At 39.2% G+C, this 19,300-nt stretch overlaps 1 protein-coding gene across 1 annotated transcript in view; it reads right to left on the minus strand.

Annotated features, from left to right (window-relative positions):
• Positions 1–19,300, minus strand: part of fn1a (fibronectin 1a) — a 35,181-nt gene that overhangs the window by 9,509 nt on the left and 6,372 nt on the right. Inside the window, exons 10-38 of the mRNA XM_008402690.3 lie at positions 16,051–16,206; positions 15,820–15,948; positions 15,110–15,253; positions 10,950–11,071; positions 10,663–10,831; positions 10,352–10,537; positions 10,131–10,259; positions 9,955–10,044; positions 8,915–9,109; positions 7,708–7,989; positions 7,329–7,592; positions 7,115–7,209; positions 6,399–6,567; positions 6,216–6,302; positions 5,923–6,114; positions 4,899–5,171; positions 4,117–4,231; positions 3,951–4,027; positions 3,772–3,861; positions 3,393–3,659; positions 3,190–3,306; positions 2,548–2,706; positions 2,292–2,447; positions 1,979–2,092; positions 1,621–1,890; positions 1,279–1,490; positions 866–953; positions 586–771; positions 401–490 (exon numbers count right to left, since the gene is read on the minus strand). Coding sequence (XP_008400912.2) covers positions 401–490; positions 586–771; positions 866–953; positions 1,279–1,490; positions 1,621–1,890; positions 1,979–2,092; positions 2,292–2,447; positions 2,548–2,706; positions 3,190–3,306; positions 3,393–3,659; positions 3,772–3,861; positions 3,951–4,027; positions 4,117–4,231; positions 4,899–5,171; positions 5,923–6,114; positions 6,216–6,302; positions 6,399–6,567; positions 7,115–7,209; positions 7,329–7,592; positions 7,708–7,989; positions 8,915–9,109; positions 9,955–10,044; positions 10,131–10,259; positions 10,352–10,537; positions 10,663–10,831; positions 10,950–11,071; positions 15,110–15,253; positions 15,820–15,948; positions 16,051–16,206 — 4,623 coding nt within the window. The remainder of the gene's footprint in view (positions 1–400; positions 491–585; positions 772–865; positions 954–1,278; positions 1,491–1,620; positions 1,891–1,978; positions 2,093–2,291; positions 2,448–2,547; positions 2,707–3,189; positions 3,307–3,392; positions 3,660–3,771; positions 3,862–3,950; positions 4,028–4,116; positions 4,232–4,898; positions 5,172–5,922; positions 6,115–6,215; positions 6,303–6,398; positions 6,568–7,114; positions 7,210–7,328; positions 7,593–7,707; positions 7,990–8,914; positions 9,110–9,954; positions 10,045–10,130; positions 10,260–10,351; positions 10,538–10,662; positions 10,832–10,949; positions 11,072–15,109; positions 15,254–15,819; positions 15,949–16,050; positions 16,207–19,300) is intronic.

Genomic DNA, 19,300 nt, shown 5'->3' on the forward strand with positions numbered 1-19,300 from the left:
ACCATTTTTAAACTTTAAGCTGCATGTTTTTGTCTTTATTTACCATGTAAAGTCACGTGGAGTTATTTTTAAAGCTGTACATCAATAAATAATGTTTTTAGGGCAGCTAACGCTAGACAACAAACCTGACAACCTCTTACGTAAGCATAGAAGCAAACTGGAGATTTCTACCATGCTTCCATCTCTGCATTCAAATTTCCACTTTTCTCAACAACTCTACCAAAACAAATTAACAAAACTGATAGTTGGAGAGAGTTCCTCTTTATTTCCTCTTTAATTTATTTAAAAATGACTGACTTTTTACAGCAACAATAAAATTTCACTGTGAAAAAAAAAAAATCAACTTCTGAATATTTCCTTAGTGTAATACATCTGTTTCTGAAAACGGGCGATTGATTACCTGTGGTGGCAGTAAGTGTGAAAGGTATGCTTCGTCCATTGCCCTTCAGTGTATAGAGATTGACCTTGTAGGTGGTGCCAGGCTCCAGTCCTACAAGTGGACATAAACAAGTTAGTGTATCTATGCAAGTCTAAAACCAAAACTAGAAGCTTTTTTCATTCGTGTGATTTGAGAAACTTGTTTACCTGTGAGCACGTATGTGCGTGAGCCAGGCCCGATAGTCATCTGAATGGGAACGTTGCTTGAAGAAGTGGTGGTGGGCGTGGCTTCGATCAAGAACCCAGAGATGGTGTCGACCTTTGTCCTCCAAGTGAGGGTGATGGAGGAATCTTTAACTTCGGATATACGCACACGTCGGGGCGGGCTGATATCTTGACGAGAGCGAGTAAAAGAATAAAGCATTACTTTATATAATGTTACACCAAAAACTGTCAGTCTTTCAAAATGTCAAAACTAGAAACTAACTTTCCAGAGTGGTGACCTCTCCTTGAACTGGTCTGCTGGTGAGAGAGTTCTTCAAGGCATAAACATAGACTTCATAGGTTGTTGCGATCTAATAAGAGATAAATGAACAAGATAAATTGCAGTAGAGACTGAGACAGTTTTGCTTATGAACCCGTTTTGTCACAATAACAACTAAGTGCGCAGATCTCCATTTCATTAGTTATTGTGCATGCAAGTTGAAAAAGATGAAACACTTCACTTTAGAAACATTTATTTTCTAAAGTACCTTGAGATGATATTTGTTGTGCTTTGGTGCCACACAAACAAAGTGACTGAACATTTTTATCTGCTAGCTCACTATAGTTAAGCATTGTATCCATGGCAGACCCTGGATACATTTCAAGTGACTTCCAGTGGATTTCAGTCACACTCACCATGAGTCCAGGGATGTGGGCCTGAGTGGTGTCTGGGGCCAGGTTGATCTCTTTGGTGGGTCCACTCTTCTTCTTCGGGTTTACTACAACACGATATCCAGTGAGGCCCGGAAGACCGGTAATCAGATTTCCCTGACCGGGCGCAGTCCAGCGCATGGTAAAAGACGTTGGGCCAACATCAGAGAACTGGAGGTCGGTGGGAGGAGAGATAGCTAGAAGGAATTAAAAAGGAAAAGAGTCAGAAAGAAATAATGATCTCCGTTTCATGTGCCACAAGTTTTACAAGAAAAAGGTAAAACAAGAACTGCAATGCCGAATAAAGTAGTTGTAAAAATTCCCTACCTGTAGCTTGTGTACCGATCAGAGGAGTACTGGTTGTACCATCATGCATGGCAATGACCTTCACTGTATATTCGGTTCCCGGCTGCAGTCCACGGATAATGGCCGACTCAGCATCTCCTCTTGGAGATGGATACAACTCTCTCTCTCCTTCCTCCGAACTTGAGTACAAGACACGGTAAGATGTGACAAATCCCTCTGGACTATCCCAGGTGATGCGCAAGGAAGTGGAGTCAACGTCTGAGAAGGTAAGGTCCTTGGGACGGTCCACATCTGAAAAGGTCAGATTTGGGGTTTTATTCTTCTCTGTTTGTGCAGGGTAAGTAACAGTTCTCACTTCTCTCTAGAGCAATAGACTTACTTGTCACAGCATTCACCACCAAAGGAGAGCTCTCGCCATTTTGACCGAGGGCATTAACGCTAAAAATGTATTCTGCAGTCGGCATCAGGCCTGAGAAAGTGAACTCGGTTTGATCTGAAGAAGAAAGCCAAAATGTAGCAATTAAATCTCAACTCATGCTAAAATAGCACATGCCATACAAAGGTATTTCTGGACGTTTTCCGTATTTTCTCAGGTTGGTGTATTTTGTTATGATTTTAAGCAATAGGCGAACACAGAATATTGTTGTAAATACATTTGTTAGGCAGTGAAAAAGTGAGTTCAAACACTATACCTGGAGCCACCACTTCAGTGAATGACACCCCTTGTCCGTTTCTAGGGGCCCCAGTCACCCTGTAACCCTTGATCGGACCCTGAGCCGGACTCCATCTCACTGTGATGCTGTTGTCGTTCACATTTGTCACTTCCATTTCAGAGGGAGAGTCCACGCCTAATAAAGGAAAAGAAAGAGTTGAAGAAAGACAGACAGGGCCTCGACCACAAAAAGCTTAATTGCCACTCCTGTTAGTGTGTCTGGTGTGTGCGCGTACCAGTCCTGTGTGTAACGTAGATGGGAATGCTGGAAGCAGGACTGTCTCCTCTGCCTGTCACAGCATAGACTGTGATAGTGTAATCAGTACCAGGCCTTAAATTGCTGATTGTAGCAGTTGACTTGGTGCCAGGCACAGTAAACTCCTTAGGGTGACCACCTGAGGAAACCAGCGGAAGTGTCAGACATTTTTTTTTTAAATATGCAATTTTATCTTCCGACCCAAAAAGAAAGACTATTCAGAGACGTTCACTTTTCCTGATTAAATTACTTTTTAGGTCTGTTCTCTCATTTGTTTAAAACATTTTTAACTGCTGTGACTTATAATAAAAGCTGATAGGGTTACTTTAAAAAAAGTAGAAATGTTTAACACCAGTAAGTGCTTTTATTTTTATAGACTTCTCTCACTAATAAATCTAACAAAATTTGTACGGCAAAATAAGTAAGTTACATATTTGCTGCCTAAATACTGGCCTGCTTCCATCAGTTCATGAGAAAAGATAAACTCTTTAGAGCCCTACTCCAAGTTAGGTCTGAACTCCTAGTTTTTGTAACTTTATTCGAAGTGTGCGACCCAAATCAGAATCTTTGCTACAAAATTTGTTAAAATATGCAATTTTTTTTTTTATCAATTGATGGATACCTGACTCTCCGTGAGTAATCCTGTAGTAGCGCACTGTGACTGGTGGTGCGGCCCAACGAATGATGATACTTGTCGGGGTGGAGTCAAGCACTTCCAGGTCAGTTGGAGCATCAGAAACTGGACAAACAGTAAAATACCACTATTAACATCTTTGTGGCAATGTGACCACTTAAAATGTAATAAAATACATCCTGGATCCATACTTGTTTTCTGTGTCCCACTGAGCGGGAGGCTCTCTTGTAGTCCGCTCACAGCATAGATGCTGACCAAGTAGTCAGTGTCCGGAGAGAGACCAGTCATCGTAAAGTAGTTTCTTGAAGGTGGCAACCTCTCATCCTTGAGTCTTCCACCACTAACCATCTGATAGCGAACTCGGTATCCAGTGATTCTGCTTTGGGGAGGTTGCCAGTGGATGGTGAAGGAGTTTGTCATGATTTCAGAGAAACGCAGGCCGACTGGTGAATCCAGAGCTGAATACAACAAAGGACGGAGAGAGATAATAAGAGAAAACATGTCCATTATGCTTACGCATAAAACAGGATACAAAGGACACTGAGTTTATTTTTTAGAATCTCAAGTCACCTGTTTTCTTGATACCGACAGCAGGTGAGCTCTCTCTCTGCTCGTAAACACACACCACTCTCACCAGATACTCTGTGTTCGGCAGCAAATCTAAGAATAGCATAAAGATCAAAATTAAAAAAATGCATCCTCTTCTGCATTTGCATGTTCTTGCATCATCTGCGCTCAAAGCAACTTACTTCTTAGCACCACTCTATTTGTATCGCCTCCAACACTGGTTTCTGTAATTTCATCTTCATTATCAATGGGGTGGTATCTAAATAAAGAACAGTACAGTGGTGAGGGTACAAAAACAAATGAACAGGCCTGAGACAAAAATGCTCAACGTTTTGTTTATCCTCATACCTAATGATGAAACTGTTAATGTCGGAGGTGTTTGGAACTTGAGGAGAAGCCCATGTGACCTCAAGACTGTCTGGTCCGACTTCACCAAAGTTCAAATTAGTGGGGGCAGGTACAGCTATTAGAGAGAAAGTTCAGCTTAATTCAGAGTATAGCAAAAAAAAACAAAAAACAAAGTGAACACAGAATCTGTTGTTACCATGGGTCAGAAGGTAAAGTGACAACAAAAAAAGACAATAACAAAAAGAAAGTGCAAATGCAATAGTGAAACTATGACATTGTCATTATTTAAATGTCCAACAGGGTTTATGTGTGAGTCTGACATTTAACAGCCTGTTTAAATTTAAAGACCAAGAGGTAATAAAAACGTTTTAATTGAAGCCAGATGGTCCACACGTACACAGAGACACAAAAGTTTATTAGACTGACAACACAGCATGTAAAGCAATTTCGTCAGCAACTGAAAAGGTTTTTTCGTTTGAAGTTCCAGAAAATTAAAGCTGCCTAGAAAACAATATTTCAATCTGAACATCTATTACTTTTTAAAAATATTGTCCGTGTTTAAATACAGTGCAGTCCATTATTTTCTGAAGATAGAGATATTATATGTTCACTAAGCTTTTAAATGAAAACTCAGGTGTTTAATATTGCAAAACGGGTCTTGCATAATTTAGACTAAAGCTGGTAAATAGGATAGTTAATGGAACAAACACTGAATTGAGAGAGAAAATCTGTCAAATAGGCAGAAACATCTGAGAAATCAATACATAAGTAGGAAATCTTACAGGTTTGTTGAGTGAACGTGGTGGGTTCACTCTCGCCGTGCTCCGTTACTGTGGTAACGCTAATGTCGTAGTCGATTCCAGGTTCCAGTCCATACACCGTGTACTGGCCAGTGGTCGATGTGACCATGTCTTCAAAAATGGGAATGCTCTCACCAGCTGCAACGACTGTGATCTTGTACCCTGTAACAACAGTGGTGTCGAGCGGCGACCAACGGAGACTGATGGTCGTGTCAGACACTCCTTCGAAGGTGAGGTCGGTCAGTTTTGGGACTTCTGGATGGGAGGGAAGAGGATTTCGGAGAGGGAAAAGAGAGATCCACAAACAGCAGGACAATACAACAGGCAAACAGACAAAGCGGGAGAGGTTGGTGAAAAGGGAAAGAAGAGAGAGCAAGAAGCGGAGGTTAATGTATCAGATATTCTCTGCCTCCAGCATTTTGATCCAGCAGACAAATCAAATGGATGGAACAGCTAATGCAAGTCAGCTTCTCCTCATATGTACTAATGATGCAATGCAATTGCCTCGGAAGTCGGAATTCAAATCTTGGGGAAAGAAATTCCTCTCAATCAAAATATATTTCAGATATACGTCCAAAAGCCAGCAGAAGTTGTCATTTATTTTGTTCATGGCTAACTCCAGTTAGCAAGGCATGACATTAGCACTGCAATTCTCAGAGTTCTGTGCGTTTTAAATGCATGACAGCCATGTTGGATCTTGAGTTCGGGGATTGTGATTAACCTCAAAGTCTCCAAGCCAAATTTTTAACTTTATAGACATTTCACTTCCAAGAAATTTCAACTTCAGAGGACAAATGAAATACATCATTTACCTTAAGGTTAATTAATCAATGAAACAACTTCATTGAACATGTAGTAAGCAGCTATAATTGTGTGTTAAATGTTAGAATGTAAAGGAAGTGGTATTTCAATAAATCTTGCAAATGAAAAGAAAAATAGAACTTAAAAGAAAAGGTACTAAATTCTCAGAAACCTTTTAGGACATGAGGAATTTGTAGAAACCAACCTGGGGTAATGACAGTTGAGACAGGAGTGCTTTCCATGTCATCCTTCACCGTGACAACACTGACATTATACTCCACCCCAGGACTCAGGTTTTCCAGGGTGCAGGAATTCTGCCCAGCCTCCACAAATTCCTCCAGGCTGTTTCCTTGTTGCCCGCTGGTGGGAGTGCATTTCACTCTGAAGCCTGTGATGTCTAAACGGCAAGAAAGTTAAGCTCTTATTTGGAAACAGATCTTAAAGCATGTTTCTCATCTGACCAATTGTTGGTTTAATTTCATGGTTTTCAGTGTGTACCTGGTGTGTTTGGTCCATTCCACTGGACGGTAATGTCACTGTTGGCTGGGTTGGACTCCAAATTCAGATCAGTAGGAGGAGACAGAGCTAGATTTAAAGGGGAAAATATGTTTAAGTAAAATAAATGTGATAGAGGAGAAACACAAGAAAAAATCGGAAGAGTAAAAGTTTACAGATACGTACGCGTGACAACATGTCGAGTGACTGGGGTGCCTTGCTCTTGACCATCAAAAACTGGCTGGACACTGTAGGTGTATTCCACTCCAGGAGTCAGACCAGAAATATAAATACTTCCCGATTCAGAGATGACGTCTCTGGGAGCTTCCCCTCCCAGACTTGGTCGGACTGACAGCTGAAAGAAAAAATGCAACAGGATTCAGAAACACAGAGGTTAAAGAACCAAAGGCTACAGATGCGAGAGGTAAAGGTCAGAGATCAGCGTTTTCCCAAGCAAGCTGAAGCCAAATAAACATTCTCATTTCTGTCGTAACACGTTCTGACCAATCAGAATCATTTCTGAGCTCCAGTAATCCTAAGTGTTGTGATGCAAAGATGCTTGTAGTCTAGTGATAACTGGACTGCACTTTCCAAATGTAATATAAAGTCTTTGGATATAAAGTTAACCCCAAAACCTGTTGTTGTTTCTAAATAAATGGACTTCTAAAACTTTTAATTTAACATAAAGTGTTGTCCATCACGTATAAATAGGATGTATCCAAAAGTAGATAATCGGGACTCCCTAATATATTTTTAATTAAGGCAAGGTGGACACATTTCAGCTAAAAGTTGAAAAATAATGTACTGCTGCTTTTCTATTTCCAGTCATTCCGCTAAATCTTGAACCCATTTAGTTGATTTTACTAAGTAAACTGAGCATTTTCTGTTAACATGGCGAATACCTTGTATCCGATGCGGGGAACTGGAGACCAGGAGATTACTATGGAGGTATCTGTGACATCTGTGTTAAACTGAGGTGCATTACCCATTGCTGAGTCTAGAAGCAATCAGAAGGCAAGTTTGTTAAACCTTTATTCAGATTTTGTGAAACAACAATAGTTTATTTGTCTAGAATCCTATCATCAATGAAACAAATACAAAATTCCCAGTACTTACTAGTAGTGAAAACAGCAGACTCTCCTACGCTCAGTGTATTGTCTTGCTCTGAATGCAGCGTGACTTTGTACTCTGTGTCCGGTCGCAGGTTAAGGACGGTGTACTTTGTCAGGTGGGCAGGCAGGCGGAGCTGTATGGGATTTGAACCCTCGACGGTCAAGAAGAGACGATATCCAGTAATTTTGGCGCGCGGTGCGTACCACAGCACTACTGCACTATCCTGTGTAATGTCGTTGAAGTGAATGTCTGTGGGCGCATCGGGATCTTAAAAGAGAAAAATAGGAGATGCCTGTAAACATTGTTGGAGGTAGAATGGCTTTAGAAGCACTGATTTAGATGTCTTTCAAAAGCTTTTCTGAGTACGATTCATCAAACTCACTGGTGGCGTGTTCCCCAATTAGTGGCACGCTCTCCTTTCCATTGTAAATGGTGTAGACACTGAAGCGGTAAAGTGTGCCTGGATTTAGGTGTGTCACTTCAACGTAGGTGTTCTGGTGCACAGGCAAAGTCATCTCGCTCTGTGGAGAGCCTGAATCATCAACAGGCAACACAGTAACCCGGTAACCAGACACGCTTCCGGTTGCTGGGCTCGACCAGGTCAGAGTGATCTTCTTGTCAGACACTTCAAAGAACTGCAAGTCAGATGGGGAATCCACTGCAACTGTGGGTTAGAAAAACAAAAACAAAAAATGTTCTTGCATTTCCCAATCACATAAAACCCTGCTGGTCTATTTCTTTAAACAAACCCTTTGCAGTTTTCCAACCAACCAACACTTGTGCAGTGACACAGTGAGTTTCTAAACCTTTAGATGGACTATTTGTCGTAGATGGACAGAACATTTCACCAATGGTTTCCCTAAAATAAGTTGCAACACTGGTAAATTTGCACAAGCTAAATGGTTTAATTTCTCGTTCCAGACATGATATCACACTCTCTCAACTAGGTCAAGGATTCTCACTGCATCACACATACAAGCGTTCTCAAACATCTGGTCTAAATGCATGTTCAACTTGGCAGACTGGAAAGTTTTACACAAATCCACTGAAGCTGAACAACCGTGGAGCAGCTGTGAACTCAGTGCCTTCTCTTTGCATTTTAAAGCTCTTCCCAAGTCATGTCCTGACCTGGATACTTTGCAAAATAAATGCATAAAAAAAAACACTAAACAGACCACAGACTGGACTGCAGATTGATCCAAGAGCAATAAATCACATTTACAGTGTTTTAGACTCTCCTCTGTGTATCCACAGGAAAGACAACATTCCTTCACACTTAAGCATTTTTGGAAACTTCACACTAACTTATTGTGTTGAAAGAGAAAATTAACAACTTCTACCATAGTAAATTTACTTAAACTACTGAATGTTGTGGTTCTTATTGGATATTAATTTTGGCCAAAATCTTCATAATGGTGGATCCCTAAAACCATCTGAAATGAAATTTAATTGATTGATGCATATTTGGAGGGTCTGTGACCCATTTCATTCACAATTACACAACAATCTCATTTTTCACATACAGAGTGATTTCCAGCTGTCTTTTAAACAATAATTTTAAAATTGGTAATACATGCTGTTTTCTTAACCTGGCAGTGGTTCCCCAGTAGTGTTGACTTGAACAAAGATAGGTTCACTCTCCAAACTGTCTTCCACAGCATAGATGCTGATGTTGTAGGAGATTCCTGGCAGGAGGTCACTCAGCGTCACAGACGTCGCGGTATCAGGAAGGGTCAGTTCTGTGCTTTCTCCCTCCTCTGATGGCATATACACAACACGGTATCCTGCAAATACAAATAGTGTGGTTGATTTGTGGTAAGAAAAAAGACCCACAGAAAAGCATCAGACTCAACGAGGTTTCAAGATGTACTGAAGTCTTAAAACATCATGTTTAGTTTAAAACCATCACTATTGCAAATTTGTCATTCTTCCACCATTAAGATTTTTTTTTTATTATCTTCTTGATGACAGTTTTCTGTTTGGTACTATTTGTGATTAAATCAAGATCTTCAAGATATTCACAGACTAATTTTTTATTTTTTTTAATACGATGCACTGAATTCATCTTGAAAGCTGGAGCTTGAATCTGCAAATGAAATCAGACCTAGGATGAGCACATTGCAGTATAAAAACCAGCTGTATTGTTTCGGTGCCAACTGCTGGGATCAGCACAAGCCAATAATAACATTTTTCTCTATTTTATGTGTTTCATCGCTAAGGGAACATGAACACAAATAGAGCTTGAAGAGAGCTGTGAGTGCCTCTAGTTTAGAGAAATACTATCAGAAGGTCAGATAAATATATCTGCAGCTTTCATTGTTTATATTAGACAATCAGCCACAATGTGAGCTGAACTGAAAGACCTTGAAGTTATTAAGTCAAATTTCAAAATCTATCTTCATTCTTGATGCATGTCTGGGAATTTGGAAATCTGCATACAAATGTACGGAATATCTGAGGCTGATCTTAAATAGTGGAAACGCCTATTTGCTTATGTTTGAATCAAAATAAAAAGTGCAGGAAAACGGTTTAAATATTTTTGTGGCTGTACTGAAAGTCAGTATTGTAATATAAATTTTAACATGTAATTCCATCAGAATCTCATAGAAAGCCATGCCTTATAACCTACCAGTGATGGGAGCCAGGGGTCTATTCCAACTGATCATAATGGAAGTATCTCCCACCTCCTCTACTTCATGCTCCTTTGGAGCATCAGGCGCTGCGAGTAATAAAAACAAATCCTTGACAACCTGGTATATATAAGATCTGAAAAAGATGTCTTGCATGTTGCCTGAGTCTACCCACCAGTTGTTTGTGAAGTAGTAAGAATGAGGTTGTTCTCTTCTCCATCTGTGACCTCGTAGACGTTGACGTTATATTTCCTCCCTGGCAGAAGCTCGTTAATGTTTACTGAGGTGGCTGAACGGGGCAAATCTGAGGGAAGGGGAAAACATGGCAATGAATTAAACCGGATAACTCTACCTTGAAAGGGTTTTAATACAAACACATTTTGTCATTCCACTTACCCAGGACAACAGGTTGTCCAGTTCCTTGACCCTGTTCAATCAGCTCATACTCCACCCTGAAACCGGACACGGTGTCGGAGGCAGAAACCCAGGAGACAACGAAGCTGTTGGAGGTAATTTCTGTCACTGATTCGGAGATCTCAACTATGGGAGGAGGAGGGGTGGCTTCTCCATACGACGGAATCACTGAAACAGAAGAAAAGTCTTGTTTAAACATTATTGTGGCAGACGATAAATAGAAACTAAAGGAAAAAAATGACATGGGGTTTTACACATTCAGTTATCACTTAGATCTGTCTCCTTCAACTCACATGATCCGTAGGTAGTGGTGAAGTCAAAGCGTGTAATCTCTCTGTGTCCAAACCGAAGCACACTGATCAGCTGGCCCTCATACGTAATCCCCGGTTTGAGGCCAGAGATGGTGTAGGAGTTAAGATGGCCAGGAATCGCGACCTCCATCCATGGGCTAATTGTGTCTTTCTGTATTAAAAATATTTTAATCACAAGCCCACGTTAAATATATTTACATGTAATCAAGCTCATTAGATTAAGAAAGCTTATTTTTGTGATTTCCGTTGCTCAAATGGAAGAAACTCACCACTCTCCATTTCAGGATGTACTGGGTTACATGTGCTGATGATGGGGTGTTCCATTGGACGGGATGGGAATTTTGTTGGCCTCCAGACTCTGCAATGATCACCTGAACAGGACGATGGCCACCTGGGGTAGGAGGAGTCCACAGAGAGGTGTAAGCAGAACTGCTCTGGTTGTTCAAATACAAATCAAGAGGAATTACCAGCGACACATAGGTAAAAATAAGTACCTTTCTATAATGCAGCTAAATTAAATTAACAATGGGAAAAAATGGGAAAATCTACTGTGTAGTGGTATCAGTTAATTTCCAGTTCAACAATCTGAGAACGTGTCAAACACCAATCATTTTACTAGACTGCAGTCAACACAGAGTGAACCAGTGAGCAGCTGTGTTTTCCTGAACAGAAAAAAGTAGCAGGCTCCCGTGAGATTCCTGCACAGATTTCCATTCCTGGAGGAGAAGAAACTTCTGTCCCTCTTGTTCTACTTTATCTATTTGGAAACACAGATCAAATGAGAAGAACTATATCTAACAATTTATGATTTAAAAAAAGGAGTATTTTAAAGCTTATTTAAAAAAAATTTTTTGACAAAATATCTTTACATGAGACCATTTAATTCATACCTTCTGAAGCTCATCAATCAACCATTATTCAACTTTCTGTGTGATTATTTATAGGACTGAAACACATCAATATTTCACACGTTCTTGGGGGAGGAAGTTTCCCGTTTTTCTATGTCCAACTGGCATGTTAACTCTGCAAAGAGTTGTTGAGAATCTGTCCCAGAAAGACATGTCAATATTCGTAGGCTGTTCAAAAATGAAGTTGTATAAGTATAATTCCTTTATTTAACTCATTGAGATTTAAAATCCTGATAATCTAAAGGTGATCTGGACAATATCATCAGAACCAGAAAAAATGTAAGAAGCTACTCAGGATGCCATTTCTAAAATAGAGACTTTATCAGAGATAACAGGAAGGCCTAATGTACAACTTTAAAATGTGCTGTATCTTGTCCTTTCTATCTTACATTTCAGGCTTAAGTTAAGGATCAACATCCTCTAGGAAAAACACACAGAGACTGATGATAACAATCACTAATGCTAACCACACTACAGCATTGCACAATATCCTAAAAAGACAGTCTACCATGTCAACTGCGTGATTCTGAATCTGTTTTCAGATAGTCCACTCTCTCACAGTGTCATATCAACTCTATTTCAAATTTGTGGCCACATAGTTTTCAATCCTGTTAATCTCAGGTTTTGAAAATAAATCTGTAGAACTGGAGATAAGAACTGAGCCACAGCACTGATTGGTGTCTTTATTGCCTAATTTAGTCTCCAAGTTCAAGCCAAACAGATCTAAACAACATTTAACAGCTTTTCCAACGAGGAGAGCCTGTGGGAAAACCTTTTAATTATTGGTCATTATTCCACCTGATAGCACTCTGGAAGGATTTGTGGTCTGCTTTCCAAAACAAATGGCAGACCCAGTTAAGTTGACTGAGGAACCAACTTGGTCAACTTGATATCCCATGACCTCATGTTTCCTCTTTGGATATGAGAAATTAAACATGATATGAGAAACAATTTCAAAACTGCAGCCATTATGAATTTAACTAAAAGCTTATCAAGTTGTTTTTAATGCGAGCAGAAGTCATGTGTTCAACAGACTCCTGACATAAGCTGTGCAGATACAATCTGGTAGCTTCTATAAAGAACTGGGGTTTTCTAACCATTTTTCCAAACAGCAGACCTGTAATAAAAGTTTTTGAGCAAGTGGCTTGGTTAACCAGATGCTGCTAGCAAATACACAAACCTCAAAAACAATCTGGGACCAATTACTGCCTATTACAGACCCACAAAGCCACTGGCCAGGGTAAGGGTTATGCAGAATCACATGGAGGACGGTCATTAAAACAGACGCTTGCTTGCAGCTGAGATACTAGATTTCAGGCACAGTTTCCCAGAGTTGCTTCTGCACACCTTTGTAGTGCACAAAGATACACTCTTGCATCCTCACAATCCTCCTGTAGACAAAACATTCACCTTTGATATTCAGACAGACGCACAGCGTGCGGTGATAAGGAGGCAGTAAAAGAAAGCATTAACGGAAGTCATCATGGAAATAAAAAAAATGGTTTGAAGATTAAAACCACCAGAAGCAGGAAGAGAGGAAAAGATAACAATCGGCAAAACGTTTTAAAGAAGATTGTATCAACCTTTCTGCTCAATTAGAGGCTTGTGAAAACTTGCAATGTGAAAAAAAAATCTACAACTTTGGCTGCTTTTTTTTTTTTTTTACCTTTTATAGTGTTTTGCTTTCTAAAGCAACCAACTTACGGTCTGGAAATCTTCCTGCCTTTAAATCTGTCCATGCTGTATTTTTCCTTGTAGCACACACACACACACAGAAGAACACATGCACACACACGTGCACGCATACAAAAAAAACACACACACAGCACAAGCTTACAGATGGTTGCTATTATGGAAACTTGTGACAGAGAAGTGGCCTACATTTTGGATTTGCTGTCAACCTGTTTCAGCAAACAAGTAAATGTAGTATTTCTTCACTTAAAACCCAATAATTTAAATCTGAATTTGCTTCTTCGACTTTTATGGCTTTTGTGTGGTATTTCCATTTTACTCACAATTTTGAAAAATTAAAATCTTGTATAGCTAAAAGTATAAATCTGTATAACCAAATAATCCATGCATCTTTTTTTTTACTGTGACGAAATGTGTATAATAACGTCAACAAAACCACCCAAACACTGAGAAAAATGTTGGAAATGTTAGAAATCAAACCACGAAAAAGACACTCTAAGCTGAACTGTGATACTTGTGATTCAATTTTATGTGATCCCTGAACAAATGTGTAGATATTGAAGCTTTGAGGATACCATGTGTGGTGTGGTTATATCCAGAGTCATGGACTGGGGCGTTTTAGTACAGCTGTGGCAACAACACAAGCATTGAACCACATGCTGGCAGGAACAAAAGCTCAAAGTAGGGGAGTATACTTGTAAAAGAGGAAATGACACCCCCCCTCCTATAACTGTCTGCTTCACATCAAAGTCAAGGGGTTCATATTTGAGGTGGCTGAGACAAACATTTTTTCTGTTAGAGCTCAGTTTGCGAAACTGGAAAAGAATTATGCTAAAGGTGACTTGGGTAAAATTGTCTGATCTGTCCTAAACCATTTCATGAATGACATCTAGACAAGTTGAAATAAGTAATTAATTGCATAAAATTTTTAATGAGCTTGATCATTTCCATTATGATGACTACCATTTTTTGAAGGGCAATTTAATGTACAGAAACATTATGATCTATTTCCTTATGGTTTCAGTGGCGTGTGGTTTTTATTTCTATTTGATTGTTTTTGGTTGTTTTATTTGGGATACTTCACATATCTTCCAGTTCCAATGTGGAACTGGAAGATAGTTTCTGTGCAAAACTATTTTTGGTTTATTGGTCTTTGAGAGGACGAACTGGCATTATCATGCCATTATTGTTGAAAATAGTCTGAGATCAATATGATACATTTATCACAATATTTTCTAAGAAAATGTATCGTCCAGCAACATTTATTATGATACGTCTTCATGATGTTTTTCTACATTTTCATGTGCTTCCTATCAGAGCATGCTTTCCTGCAGATCTGCTGCTGCAATAAAAAATACCTAAAAGGAGAAAATGTGAGAGAGCACAGAGCTACAACAGTGAATGTCTACACAAATGTAGCTAACAAGTGTGTGACAGCTGCCTCACGATGAAGCAAGATATGTAGCAAACTAACCCACTTCACATCTATTAGTCAACTCAGCTTAGCAACTACGTCCCTTAGAAACACAAAGCAACAGCAACAGGTTGACTTTGAATTACCATGCACCCCTCATTGTTTGCATACATCACACCAAGACTGAATGAAGCATCTCAGCATGTAAACATGAAAGCATTACGCGACAGAGGCAACTCCCATCTGACCGTCTTACTGCTAACACTTAACCAAGTAGAAAATCCATGCAAACATGACACACATTTGTCTTCACTCATGTCATCCCCACACAGCATCTGAAACACATTAGAGAACTACAGTGTGTGTGATAAAGTGTGTAAAGCATAATTATAAGGCTTTGAGAGAAATATCTTACCGGGATATGACAGCTGGGGCTCGCATCCATGCTCCGCAACACCGTTGCCATAACAAATACATTTATACATGACGCCTTGGATGACTTTGTCCCAAGACTCTCCAACCTGATAGATAGTTCTTGTCTCTGGGTCCTGGCAATGGTCTTAGAGCAAAATAATAACAATCAGCAACCAAAGTAACATTGATATCCTTTAGTTCTACAAAGAAAAACTGTATTCCAGATTTTTGAAATGGACTTGGTACTTGCTCAGTTTCTGTTGTTGTTGCATTGCCTCAGTTTATTCACTGACTTATTTATTTTTATCCCACTCAACTCTGATTTACTGTTCTGACAAAAAAACTAATATTCAAGTCATAGTGACTAATGGTTATCATGTTGTTTTCATTTTCTGATTTAATCTGTATAAATGAACAAATGGCAACAGACTAAAAAAAATTATAAAAATATTCCCTAAAAATGTTATCAAGTGAAAACTTGGCATACACTGGATCACGGGACTTTCCGTATTGCTGGATTTAATTTTCAGATGCTCCTCATTTACCATCTTGTCAATGTTCCTCATTATTCACTGAGCGCTACGACAAGGCATGTCTTTAAGAATTTCTTTGTTGCTATTTTGAAACCATTTGTGTCCATCATGTTGAGTTATTTATTAATTTATTAGGTAGCAAGTTGCAGAACCTGAAACATTAAAGTACTAAACCCACCAATTGCATCACACTTCCAGCGACCGCGGCCCTGTCCAAAGCAGGTGCAGTTCATCATGTATCCTTCTTCATGCTCTTTGGTGAAAGTCTGGTTAACCTCATAGGTCACACCATCCACAAGACAATGCTCTGCAGCAGAGATAAGCAGAAAATGGACGTGAACCAAATAACCAAACACTTTTCAATGTGTTTTTTAACTATGAGCATTCAGAAGGCTGAACTGACCCATACCTTTCAGCTGGGAGTAAGCGACACAGCTCCATTCCCCTCTTCCATTGCCGACACAGGTACAACGCATCATGTGACCTAGGATGTCATGTCTCTTGTCCCACTGGTCACCTACGCGGTACATCAGCCCCTCGCTTGTTGTACACACTTCTTCATTTGCTAAAACACACAAATAAAACAAAATACAAAATCAGTCCATGTCTTCAAAGATCTTCAGGAAATATTGGCCCATAATTATCACAAAGAGTGACGTAAATACAACAGTCATAAAAAAATGCCTGGGCACTGAAAGGAAAATTTGATTAAAAGTTAGAAACAGCTGTCTTGTCTTATCACGTGTGAATGACTGTGTGTGTTCACCACATGGGTTCAGTTAATTAATAGTGAGTGTCGGAGAGAAAGTTTCCAAGTGTGGCTACAACAAGCAGCGACCTGCCCTTAGGTGTGCGAGTCCAAAGAAGACTTATTAAAATGAAGTTGGAGGCACACTGGCTTTATTTCAGTTCTATTGTGCGTCCAAGATAGAAGAAGGAAAACATAAGCACAATGTACAAGAATTACTGAAGGAGAACAAAGCTTTCATTGTTGAAACTTACTAATTGATCACATGTTTAATGTCTTTGCAGCAGGGGAAAGAGCAGACAGAAATTAAATAAGGATTTTGACGAGCTTGCCCTGCCCGGACCAATTTGCAGAGAGATGTTTTATGTTACAGTAATGTCATCAACATTACTACAGGATGACTGATCTGAAGCCCCTGATGGGTAAATAAAAATAACAATGAAAACAAACTCCAGAGACAGAAAAAGTACTTTTAGAAAATTAGATAAACCAAGTTTGTAGAATTCATAGCATTTCAACTTCTTTCGGCTATTTTCATAGGTATACCTCAGTCATTTTTCACTAGCATATAAATTAACTTGGAAATTTAAAGAATATGGATTGAAGTTGCCGAAAAATGTTTCTGGCGATATATCAAACATATTTTTGTACACAAAACGTATTTTAATGTTCTGTGTGTTATGAATAACTTTTCACTAACTATATTAGACGTGAATAATAACCAAGGCTCAATGCTATTTGTCTATTAAACTTCCCACTGTCCTAGCGCGACACTCAGGAGGTCAGACAAAAAAAAACTTGTAAAAGCGCACACGAGGTCAGTGTGACCTCGCCAGACTGCGCACAGAGTGAAAACCCTGTGGGGTCTAAGTGACCCCATCTCTTAAGACTGAGGGATGGTCAAAAGCGGCAATTGGTTTGTTTTTTATACAATATCATTGTAAAAGCATAAACAGCTCTCTTTCAAATGTTGGGTTTTATGTATTAGGACCAGAACCAGAAAAAGAAAAGTTCTGTTCTTTGAAAGATTAAAAAAATATTTAACTTTAAACGTAACTGTGTCTGTCCCAGCAGACTGTGCAATGCTCAAAAAAATTGCAAAAAAAATTTAAATAAGAGAAGAAAACTGATTCCTTCTCAGACTCGACAAGCCTCAGTTAGCTTGTTAAATTTCAGGAAAAAAAAAACATTGCCAAAAAATTTCTAGTTCTAAGGAAAGACCAGCAAGAGCTATCATTTCCTTTCTAAAACAAACAGGGCAGCATGCCTTTGGTTCAAAATTTGAAAAGAATTTGAATGAACCTAAAAAGATTTGGAACAATGTCCTTTAGACAGATGGGACCAAGGTAGAAACGTGCAGTGAAAACCGAACATGGTTTTTCAACCATGATTCCCTCTATACCAGAATGCTGCAAAGTCAAATGTGAGGCCATCTGTGCAACAGTTAAAGCTTGGCTGAAGTTGGGTTATGCAAGCAATGACATAATGTGCAAAGAAAAGCGAGCCAAACGTCCTTCTCAATGATGAGATAACCTGATGAAGTCATACAGAAAACATCTACAATCACTGCTAAAGATAGTTCCCTGACATATTAAAACAGAGGTTTGATTTGTCCTTACCCAAAGACAAAATTCTAATTTTGTATTTATTTGTATTTAATACATAACAATTGTGTAATATGTTTTGAAATTTAATAATTTAGAGATTAAAATCATAACAACTTAAGGGAAATCAAGAGAATCTGGTCATTTAGATCTAGATCTGGTCACTTAAGAACCTGGTAATGATCAGATCATTATCATTATATCCTTAAAAAAATAGTATCATACTTTATGCCATATCTACTTCAGGCAGAAGAACATAATAATAATCTTTTTTTTTTAGTCTGACATTTGACAGTTCTCCATGCACAAAAGTTTTTCATTGGAAATAACTCTGATCCCAATGAAAACATTTTTAATCAAAGACTTGTTTGAAGAATCAGAAGACAACGTTGAGCTCATATGCATTTTAAGGCATGAGCAACTACTTAGGTTAATTTAAATGACTTAGTTATCTGTTATCTGATACTGGCCCCTAATGCTGATGGTGACACAGTTCCTGGCTTCGGAAGATAAAGCCCCCTCTATTCAACACTGCTATTCCAGTGCGAAACCTGAGAAGCAGATAAGGCGACCTGGAGGATTTAATCAAATAAGGTTCTTCTTCTGGGGGATAAGAATGGGACAGAGCGTCAGACAATGTAAATGACTGAATTTACATTATGGGATTGAGTCCTGGATGCTAAAAACACACCTGGAGACTGTTGTGTCTGGCTAGATTACAGAGGATTACCAAACCATCTTTAAAGAAGCTTGAGGAGAAAGCATGAACTCCTGGTAAGTCCAAACAATCCATTAACATCTCGAAATCCCTGTTTGTTTTGACAATGACTCAAAAGTGGGTAATTCTAATGTGAAGACAGCCTGCTCCTTTCAGCAGAGGAATGGGTTTACCTCACACAAATAGCACAGACAATAGCCAAGGTGTTTAAACAGACACCCCTCACCAGCTGTTGTTAAAGCTTGACAGGATAGTTTTAACAACTTGGTGTCAGCCAAGAGGTGTTGTTTCCCACTAGTGAGGATTTCTAAGGGAACTTCACATCTGAATGGTGGAGATTTAAAATCCAGACATATCCATCAAACCTGTTGGGGTCTGCTTAAATAATATCTTCAGCACGGAAAGGTCATTTCAACTAATTCATCTTTGCTATACGGACTTTACCGTAGGTCACTGACCTAAAGTTGCCTGGAAATTGCCTGTATTTTTGGATGCTAATTGGGGAAAAGTTCCACGCCACCAAGACACCTTAAATCTGCTGTAATTGTCATGCCAGACCACTAAACGGCGCTGCGATTTTACCAAGTCG

This window comes from Poecilia reticulata, chromosome 2 (genome assembly GCF_904066995.2).
Source record: "Poecilia reticulata chromosome 2, P_reticulata-male-v2, whole genome shotgun sequence".
Taxonomy (NCBI): domain Eukaryota; kingdom Metazoa; phylum Chordata; class Actinopteri; order Cyprinodontiformes; family Poeciliidae; genus Poecilia; species Poecilia reticulata.